We start from the raw sequence: 10,556 nt of genomic DNA on the forward strand, positions 1-10,556 counted from the left end.
ATTTCTTGCGTTGACCCGAGATGTCGCATTTCAGTTAAGTGGAAGTGCTGGACAAGCCGTCAAACACGCAATTTCATGACCGAGGGATGTCAAGCTTTCAAAGGAATTGCTTCACCCATTCTTTCCGTGGCCAAAACAACGGCCTTTCACAGAAAAATCACAAAGTGAGTGACAGTAGAACTGATTGCACCAGGGAAGACGCACAGCTGCGTCCCGGCATGTCCGACGGTTTTTCATTAAACTCCAGCCCATCCAATAATTTCCACCCGTCCTTGTATTTGCATCCCTGCCTCAATCTAAAATCTCGCAGAAGCTTCGTCTCGAGCGACTCGATGCCCATGCCTCTGCTTCGAGCAAACACCCACGGAGCTGTTGTTGTTGGTGGCAAGTCATTTCGCCGCTCTGCCTCTCAGACAAACGGCTATTACTGTTCCCTCCAACAGCCTCCACTTAAAACAGGAGTGTGTGGGGACAGTGTGAAGAAGCAGTTAACAATCTGTCGCACATTCACAGGAGGTGCAAGGAATGGGCTTTAAAATAGTACAAGGTGTTAGCGGCAGAGGGATGTGAACGGGGGACTTGCATCGCGAAGATGTTTCATTTGGTCTTTATGGGAAAATGATGGCAGAGATGCAGACAGCGCTGCATGTTGTTTTGTTTTATTTCCTCAAGTGCAGCGTGTTCGATGGTGTCTGCGTGGAAATAATCTTTGCAAATATTACAATATTGTGGAAGATGAAACAAGTGATAAAAATCGTGACAGTAGTTAGCCATTTTAGGCATTAAAGAAAAACAATGGAAGGAAGGGAAGCCTCTGAAATTCTTTGACATGCAACGTCACAAACTGCAGCAAACTACAGTTCATTTTGAAATGTACTATATGTATAAAATTCTGATACATATTTAACCAATGGTGCTCATTCTACCTGTAATAGAAATGACTCTAAGTTGTTACTACTTTAAAAGGACAGAACTTGCAACCTTTGTGGGAACTCGAGTAGGTTATCCTGTTATCCTGAACTGGGAACACACGTTTGATTAGCAACTCCTTACAAAGTGCCTCTGCTGGTGACCAAAAATACAATGGAATCTGAATATTTATTCAACTTACTGTATTTCAAATGTGTTTTTAGGTGCTATGAGAGTGAGGAAGTGTGTGGTGTAGTTCTGAACATCGCATAACTAAGTCTGTGATTCCTTTCACTAATAGCTGCTCAGTAATTAAGAAAAAAATCCAACCCACATCTGAGTAATGAAGCATGAAAAGATCACTCAAACACACCCGGCTAGATCTGCTTTGTGCGTACTCCTGCTGGGTGCTAAGAATCAACATTAGACAGCAGGGATCAGAAGTAAGGAATGAGAAGTAGGCAGAATTGTTTTTGGCTCCTAGACACTGGCATCTGTCCTGCATGTCTCAGAAACATCTAAAATACACATGTCAATGGATCCCGGTGTTCAAAGTTGTACAGAAAATTCATGAAAGAAAAGGGAGAGCATGCAAACACTACATAATATAAATCAAAAATCCTCTTACTGAATGCACCACTGATGAAAACTGATCTTCCATGCAGCCAAAGATAGAAAAAAATTTGTCACGTCTAATTGTATTGACAAAAATCCTGCACATACTCATTTAATACACTCATATTAAATATTACCACACTCATTTGGTATGTGCTAACTACATACCAAAAACAAATCTAATGTCATGTAACTTCCAACCCATAGGGTCCGACACCCAAAGGGAGGCGCTACAGGGATCAGGGTCATGCAAGGCTCATGTGCCAAAGAGACCGTTAATATGTTTTACTTACAGATAAAATAACTCAATAAGTGACGATCAAATGTCAACGCGAACCTAAAAATGAATCAAACGTTGTCTTTATAGTGTTTGATACAAACACTGAAATTTATTTGAATCAAAGTGTAATAAATTTCACATGCAACACTCTCTGTCCAGCTTTTCATGTATTTCATAGGTGTTTTTTTTAGAGTTTGTAGAATTAGGATGCTTTAAAATAATAAATCTGACATTTAATAGCTGCTGCCGTCACGTTTATTATTATGACTCCATTCTTTATAGACATAATAATGTACTATTTACACTGAGTCACTATCCAGCTGGAGCGTTCTTCATCAAACATCATGCACAATGGATAGACAGGTATATCTAAATAGATAGAAATATATAGTTAGAAAAGCTTCATGTGCTGCATTGAAGGGTTGCTTAACGACTTTATAGAGAAATATACAGACCTTGTGCGTATATATTTATTTATATATTGATTAGGATCAATAAGGTATTTTAAAATGCATGTGGGTGGGCATTTAAAATGTCTGGAAGGTACTGGAGGTAGCTTTCACAGCTTGCTGCAGCTACACTAAAGTCCTATATAAATATTACATTAGCTGTAGATCGAGAGCCTTCCCACTCGGGTTCATCGTTGACCTCGGTCCCTTTTCTCTAAAGTCGCCACTAATGCCTTTCCGAGCTTCAGGTGGGTGAAGCCCACCATGCTCAGCCTGCAAATTTCACACAACTCAATTTCCTCATTGGCCCYGTGTTGTGTACGTGCGCGCGCGCGCAGATCGGGGAGACTGCTGCTGCGACCCGGGTGTTCGCGCGTTGGCGCGCGCGTGCCAGCCTCGCAGAAGTTATTATGTAAGATGTTCCCAGTCAGTCAGCTACATCCCCGCCAGAGTCTGAGGCACGATGAGGGCGCTTTAAGAGAAACCTCTGCTCCTGTCCGGGATCCTGTACACCTTCTGCTCCACCGACACAACTCACCTGGAGCACAGCAGAGTCCCACAGGACAACAAGACTGCGGTAAGAATGACATTATTTCGTTTACGAATATGATAACTGAGCATTTTAATACTGGCTTAGAAGCGCTTTTAATCTGTTTCTAATATATCACCGCAAAGCTTTAGGACTTCTTTTTTTTTTTTCCGGGCGCATACATATTTACCTATAAGTACATTTAATTATGGGAGTTGTTATTTTCTTTGTTTTCCCTTCTGGTCACATTGTTCTCCACAAAGCTCGCTAAAAGCGCAAGTGGCTCCCATTCAGTGACCATTCATCAGATCCCTAAGTGGAAATAGTGTAGCGTCTCCTCCCCGACTCAGGAGTGTCCCCTACCTGCCCCCGGAGCTTTTAAAGGTCCGCCTCGGAGCGAGCAGACTCCACACTGTTGCAGACCGACCGAGGATCCAGGACAGCGGGTAGGTCACACATGCAACACTTTCCTCTCTCTTCATCTTTTCATGTATTTCTGAGGTGTTATTATTTATTTATTCCATTTCTTGGTGTATTCTTAAAAATCTTTCAAAATCAAACTAAATGCATCTCTCTTAATGTTTTTTTTTTTCCACTATCAGGTTTAATTCCTTTATTAAAATTGCAAATCACTTGTGTTGTTAAGGGTGCAATCTCTTTTAAGCTTCTCAGTGATTGCTTTTGTAAATTTCCTTGCTTGTCTCTGGCAGCAGACACAACACACAGCACTGCATCACTTTAAATGAACAAATTCTGCTATAAATAATCAGCATCAAGGCTGCATTGTCCAAGTACCAGCCGCACAAGCAAGCAGAAATCTGGCCGGGTTAAGCTCCAGATTTTTAAAAAAAATGTTTTTAATTGTTTTGGGGCTTCTTGAGGAAAGGATTTTAAATTGTACTTGAACTTGTTTTGTGCTTGTGCTCCTTTGATGAGGAACACTCAGGCTAATCACCACAAATGAAACAGCACATCCTAATAGGTCATTACAGCTCATAACAGAGACGGCCACAAGCCATTAATGTCCCACCTGTCAACATTTATCATTGTTAAGGAGTCATCTGTTAAATATGATAAATCCCGCAGATATAATTCTGTTTGCCTAGCTGTGTTGCAAAACTAATATTCTAGGGGAATGGAGCCATGGGCAGATCGTATCAGCTAATCAGTAATGATTTTAGGGCTGTGCATCCACTCTTAGAAATGTGCACACAAATAAGGATATCTGTGCACAATAATCAGATGCTCTTAGTCCTGGTTTAATGAAACCGGACTGTATTTCTCCGATGTGTTCCACTACATTAATTTATACAGTGGGTGCCTGTAAAGACCATGTGTGCTGCTGTCACTGGGAACATTGTTCTTTATGGGGGAGATAGAAAATATATTCTCGCCGTCAAAAGGAAAGAACACAGCAATAGGAAATGATTGTCAATGAAAGTGCAATGATTATCCCCTTTATTGTCATGGAAATCAAAATCAGCGAGCTATTATAGCACTGCTGCAAAATCTTTTTTTTTTTCTTGTTTTGTTTTTCTTTCTTGATAATCTTCCATGAGTGCATCAGTTATTCTTACAGTCTGCACTCAGGAGGAGAGAGAAAATCTGTTTCCCTTCACAGCCTCATATCTGCATACATACATTGTTAATGTCCATCACAGAGTTCCCATTATTCTAATAGTGAATCCACTGCCGATGTGCACAAAGTGAAATTTGTCCCTGAAATGCGTAGTAGCAGCTGAGTCAGTATGAAATAGTCACTCTTTGATAACCTTGAGTAGAAATATCAGAATATCTTGGTATCGAGACAAAATGAATCACACCAGCTCATTGCTTAAAATACAGTTATTACAAAGTTATGTATTCATCAATTGTTACTACAACATACAGTAAATTAATGTGTGTTTTAATTTGCTGGCAAAACTTCAGAAGAAACACCTGTTACATTTAGAGGTAGTTTTCAAGTGTTTATTGCACTGAATGCTGTCTATTTTACCGACACTGTACAATAAAATAATTGTTGTACTTAGAGATGCACCAATGCATTGGCTAAAAGGACCGATTTTCATTTGTTTTGCTGAATGGTGACTAGCAAGTCAGTTGCTGAAAAATCTGATTTTTTTCCAACTCTATTCAATCACTGCATCAAAATAATAAAGAACTCACAATTTCCAGTCCATAAAAACCTGTCAACATTATGTTCTTTAATGCACTTTGTTTACACTTTGTAAAATTCAGATAAAGGTTAGGAATGTGTGTTTTGATGCATAAACAGAGAAAATCTTGTAATTTTTTTCATTTTAAGTTGTATTAAAAATACAATATCTTGAATCTCGACCCAAAAATATTGGCAATATTGGTTCTACGTAATAGATCAGGTTTTGATCTTATAACAGTTTGTTGGTAATGTGTTTGGCCAGTAGTGCTGACTTTCCTTGTTACTGTGTCCACAGCAGCTTTAGTGACCAAGATGCTAAAGCTCAAGAATTGTAGTGAGAACTTTATGATGTAGGAGAAAAAGCAGAGTGAGAAAAGTGTTAATCACAATTAAGACAATCATTGCAATTTTAGGTTCTCCAATTACTGTGCAGGTCTAATAAACTATTACAGTGAACTCTGTGTATTTACGGAGTTAGGGAGCACAGCTGCGTGTGAATAGTTAAAATTCACTAATATTTGAGACCCTCTCTCAAAATGCTTGCATTTGACCAAATTTGAAGCCAATGCCTCCAAAATCCCTAGAAGTAGATGGTCAAAGTTTGACGAGTGTAAAATCACCAAAACCCTTAAGAAGGACCTTTCAAACTAAAATGGCCGACTTCATATTGGTTGTAGGAAACGGTTACAGGAGACGTTTTGCTTGTCTTATCTGTGTACTAATGTTTCAAATGTCTAGATTAAGCAGGACAACATTGAACCATAATAATTTGGATAGAGGGTGAATTTTATGCAAAGTTTGGTGAGTTTTCAGGGTATGTTTAGGCCCCCAAAAAAGCAATTGATTTCATTGATTTTACTGCTTAGACCTAAGTTGACTCTCTTTCAAATGCAATTTGTTTCAAATCAACTTATTTTTTTCTTTCTTTAGGCCACAAAAAAGAAGACAAACATGAACCCGGAACTATGGATCACAAAACACTGAAATGTGAAAATAAAATTCATGACGTTATAACATCAGGTGTGACAAAGTGAATTCATCTAGACTCCTTTTTCAGATTCATTCATCTGAATTCGTCTTCTTTTTTTGACGGGAGCCAAGAAACATCATGGAACTGCAGCACAACACCAATCACAACCAGGCCTTGTGGAGAGAGATACCATGGGAGTCCACGGAGGACTGCTCGCTCTCAGTGAGCGGGACCACATTCCTCATCATCGCTTACAGCATAGTGATGGCGGTGGGGCTCATCGGAAACTCCTGCTTGGTTTTTGTCATCATGCGGCACAAGGAGATGCAAAACGTTACCAACATCTTCATTGTCAACCTGTCTTGCTCTGATATTCTTATGTGCATTATATGCCTCCCAGTCACCATAATCTACACACTGATGGACCAGTGGATCCTCGGCGATACACTGTGCAAGCTCACGCCCTTTATCCAGTGCATTTCAGTTACTGTCTCCATCTTCTCCCTCGTCCTCATTGCCTTGGAGCGCTACCAGCTCATCGTCCACCCGACTGGATGGAAACCACTGGTGAGCCAGTCCCACGTGGCAGTGGCTGTCACCTGGATCGTGGCCTGCCTAATATCTGTGCCTTTCCTAAAGTACAGTGTACTTACCTTGCCTTTCCAGAACCTGAGCCTCCCCATCCCTGTCAGTGACCACCTCATTTGCATGGAGTTGTGGCCATCCATTCCAAAGCGCCGCGCGTACACCACCTCCCTGCTTGTCTTCCAGTACCTGCTTCCTCTCACCCTCATCTTGGTCTGCTACCTGCACGTCTACCTGCGCCTGAGGAGGAGGAAGGACATGGTGGAGCGCGGCAGGAATGCGACTCAGAAGAAGAACAAGGGCTCCACAAGGATCAACGCCATGCTGATCTCCATCGTGGTGGCCTTCGCCCTTTCTTGGCTCCCGCTCAACATCTTCAACACGGTGTTTGACTGGAACCACGAGGCCATCCCGTCTTGCGGCCATGACGTCATCTTTTCTTTCTGCCACCTTGCAGCGATGGTCTCCACTTGCGTCAACCCGATCATCTATGGGTTCCTCAACAGCAACTTCCAGAAGCAGCTTAAGTCCACTGTATTGCGCTGTCGCTGCTGGGGGCCGGTGGATAGGTATGAAATTGTCCCACTGTCTACTGTTAGCACAGAGGTCACCAAAGGGTCAGTCTTCAGCAATGGATCAATCACTATAAACTCATAAAACATTCCCCAAGGAAATGGAAAAGATCTAGTAGAAGAAGACTACTAGATCGCTTGGACTTTTTTGGGGTTTCTCTTTGTTGATTTTGAAGAAAGTTCACCATTTGCAAAGTGAAAATCTATGAAGCAACAGTGAAAAGGAAAGTGTTGACATGTCATTGGCCTGACACAACTGTCTTGATTTAAAGAGGGTTCCCACTGAAGAGGAAGTAGATAACAAACGGTTCAAAGGTTGAACCACTGCTGGACAACATGTACTGTAAGGGCCTTTAAACTCTTCAACATGTCTTTTCTGTAAGGTTCTAACATCTATTCTATTCAGAGGACTTCTTCCTGTCTTTATCCTGCTGTAAATGTGCTCAACAACCAGTGAGTGCTGGAGAAAACAAAGCAAATGTTCTCTTCAGTTCAGCTGCTTTATGTTAATAGCGCTGATGAAAAAATTAAGGGGATTGTGAACTGTGACATGTTAATGATTATCAACCGAGAAAATTATCACGCAGCTGAAGGAGACAATATTAATGCTTTAGATGTTGCTTTAGGCACTTATTCAGTCGATTTACTTGCACCATCTTAATGCTTTTGTCATTATCTAAAATCACCACCAGTGCTGCAACAGTGGTTCTCAGATAACCTCGGCCGGAGCAGCATACGTCTCGTGATGTCAGCCGGGCTCTGGACTCCGGTCTGTATATATGTGTGGGATAGTGTATGCCATAAAGTGTGCCGTACAGCAATCGTATATCAGCTGCAATAAAACAAAATAAAAGTGACAGTAAAGGAGTTCGTCAGAGCAGGTCTCTTCTGCTGTATATATATCACATGACAGAGTTATACTTTATGGTGTGGTCTAAAGTAAAGAGCACTTTGTAACCTAGCAAATATCTCTTGGTGGACCTGCTGTTAGACACTTTGTGCATTTTTAATCGCATTAAATCGTATACGTTATCTTTAATGATTAAGCCTGTGTTGTAATATTTGGGTTAGAGCTATGTTACATTGAAACAATAAACTTCATTACATCATGTTTTAACCTGACATTTCCAATTATTGCACCCATACTTGAGACTTAAAAGTTATTTTAAAAATATCTGGGCCTAAAATCTAAATTGTGGTTTTAAATGTACAAAAAGTGTTTGTAGTCGCTTTTTTTTCCCTTCCCAAACTTCAATTATTTGGATTTTACATGTTAGACCAAGACAAAATAGTGCATAATTGTGAAATGAGAAACAGCATACATGAAGTTTTTGATTGGGCCGTTCTAACACATGAATATGTTTAAATCTTGGCCATACTATTGCATCTATGCAATAGTATGGCCAAGCGTACGCTTGGCGGAAGCGTACGCTTCCGCTGTCTTGGCCTGGACGGACCTTCTGCAGTCAGACTGGGCTAGCTGGGCTAGGTAGCCCTCTAGCCCAGCTTCAAATGTTTTTCAACCTTTAACAGATTTCCTTTCAGGTCTGTCTGGTGTTTAGCCCCTTTTTAATTCCCGTCAACCCTGACCAACTTCCCTGTCCCTTCCTTTCCCAGCCACCATTATGTTTTCCTGTGGGAATGATGCGCAATTTTAGTTTTCTGCCACATAGTATTTTGCATATAGTCAAAGAGATACCGTTTTGATTCATCTGACCTGCACACATTCTGCCACGTTTGCTGTGATTTCTACAAGCCTTGTGTCACCATGCGACTTTACGTGGCCTTATTTTCAGCCATCTTTTGGGAGGGTTGCAGTTGCGTCATACTCTTTTCATTTTTGGATGATGGAGTAAAGCTCAGTCCAAAGTTTGAAATATTGTTTTATCACCCAGCCTGACCATAAACTTCTTCACAACCTTATCCCTGACCTGTCTGCTGTGTTCCTTCAGGATCTTCATGATGCTGTTTGTTCATGAATGTTCTCCAACTAATGTTTGAGGGCTTCGCAAAACAGCCAGATTTATACTAGCAGTTGTGTTTACTAATGTAAAAATGTCTCTTCTGAAGGCAACTGGGTTTTGTAGACTCTGTCAAAGTAAAGGCAGTGAATGCAAATGCTTGGCACGCGTTCAGATCTCTACTTATAAGTCTTTTAAAATGTCTCCTTTTCCTGCCACAATCGTGGTCTGCTTTATGTTGGTCTATAACAGGAAATTTAATGTTTTCAATAGATTTATATATTTTATTAAACACTTTCAACAGCTGATCCATTTGCATAGCTGGCATTGCGGTTGGTAAATTTCTACGAAAGCCAATTATTTCTATAAAATAGGAAATTAAAAAGTGCAGTTAGCTTGTTAAGGTACTGATTGAAAAGTTAAAAAGAGGAATTTGAACGTTTGAATGCTGCATAAACGTCACCATTTTATATCTTTTAAATGCTGTCAGGAGTTTTACCATCTAGACACACGACTCAGACAAACCAATAAAGTTTGTCACCTGAATAAAGCGGATGCAGCTGTTTTTGATCAAATTAAAGTTTGATAGCAGGATTTAGTCTTACATAAACAAAGGGAAAACACATGCATGTGGTGTAAAGTTTGAATCATTACGGATTAACTGAAAGAGAACATGAAGCTGGTGTATTTATCTGCTATCCTGTTAGCATCTGATCGATATTACAGCCTAATGCAGACCCATGTGTGAAAAAGATATAAATCGTCTTTTCACAAAAAGGAATATTTCAAGCCGTGTCTGAGGTCAAGCTAAGTGTGCTGTTTGAGTTTGCATTATTCAGGGGGACATCTGTGGTGGCGAACCTCTCAGACACGCATGTAGAGTTGGAAACACCAATCGTCCCTTTCAGTGCTATAGATGTTTAGAATTGAGATGTAAAGGAGATTAATTGGAAATGATAAACATTGGCACGAGGAAGTCTCACGTGAACCATATTTTTTTGGTTCATGTGAGACTGGCGCCACAGCAGAGAAAAACAACTGAGACGGAACAAAAAGGGAAATGTTTTCACTTACCACACAGGGCTTCGTTTTTATGATTTGTGGAGTGCGCGTAATAAAAGGCACAACCGCAGGTTGTTTTCCAAAGGCAGTTCAGCCTGTAGGAGAGCTCTCATCGGTCCTTGTCAGCACAATTAAGCGTACGCTTCCGCTGTCTTGGCCTGGACTGACCTTCTGCAGTCAGACTCCAGCCTCCTCTGTTCGGCCCTCTCACCTGTCTCTGTTCTGGTTTAGTGACGAACAAAGCACTCAAGATACCGGAGGTGCCGTCCTGCTTCAGTGGCACTCGTCAATGAGTGGAGCTTGAGTTTTGTCGTCTTGTGCTTTTTTTGTTCCTTCACCACTGTAACCAGGCCCGAAGCATTTTACTGCGCTGTGAAATGAAACTCAGCTGGAGACAGGCCCCTAACGAGTCCACCGGGCCAGACTCTCCTCGTCGGTGGAGCAGTTCCAGAAAGATTAGCATCTT

The 10,556-nt window shown here is 41.0% G+C and overlaps 1 protein-coding gene across 2 annotated transcripts; it reads left to right on the forward strand.

Moving 5' to 3' along the window:
- Window positions 1-2,559: 2,559 nt before the first annotated feature.
- On the forward strand, window positions 2,560-8,184 carry npy8br (neuropeptide Y receptor Y8b). Of its 2 annotated transcripts, XM_008417518.2 has the most exons (4): window positions 2,560-2,830; window positions 3,046-3,228; window positions 5,871-6,477; window positions 6,577-8,184. In XM_008417518.2, exons 3-4 carry the CDS (start codon window positions 6,049-6,051, stop codon window positions 7,150-7,152), a joined length of 1,005 nt encoding a protein of 334 aa, XP_008415740.1. In that variant the 5' UTR covers window positions 2,560-2,830; window positions 3,046-3,228; window positions 5,871-6,048; the 3' UTR covers window positions 7,153-8,184. The 2 variants fall into 2 exon arrangements, with proteins under 2 accessions (XP_008415740.1, XP_008415739.1); XM_008417517.2 differs by having other exon boundaries at window positions 2,563-2,830; window positions 5,871-8,184.
- Window positions 8,185-10,556: the final 2,372 nt, after the last annotated feature.

The sequence above is a fragment of the Poecilia reticulata genome, linkage group LG9 (assembly GCF_000633615.1).
Source record: "Poecilia reticulata strain Guanapo linkage group LG9, Guppy_female_1.0+MT, whole genome shotgun sequence".
NCBI classification, from domain to species: domain Eukaryota; kingdom Metazoa; phylum Chordata; class Actinopteri; order Cyprinodontiformes; family Poeciliidae; genus Poecilia; species Poecilia reticulata.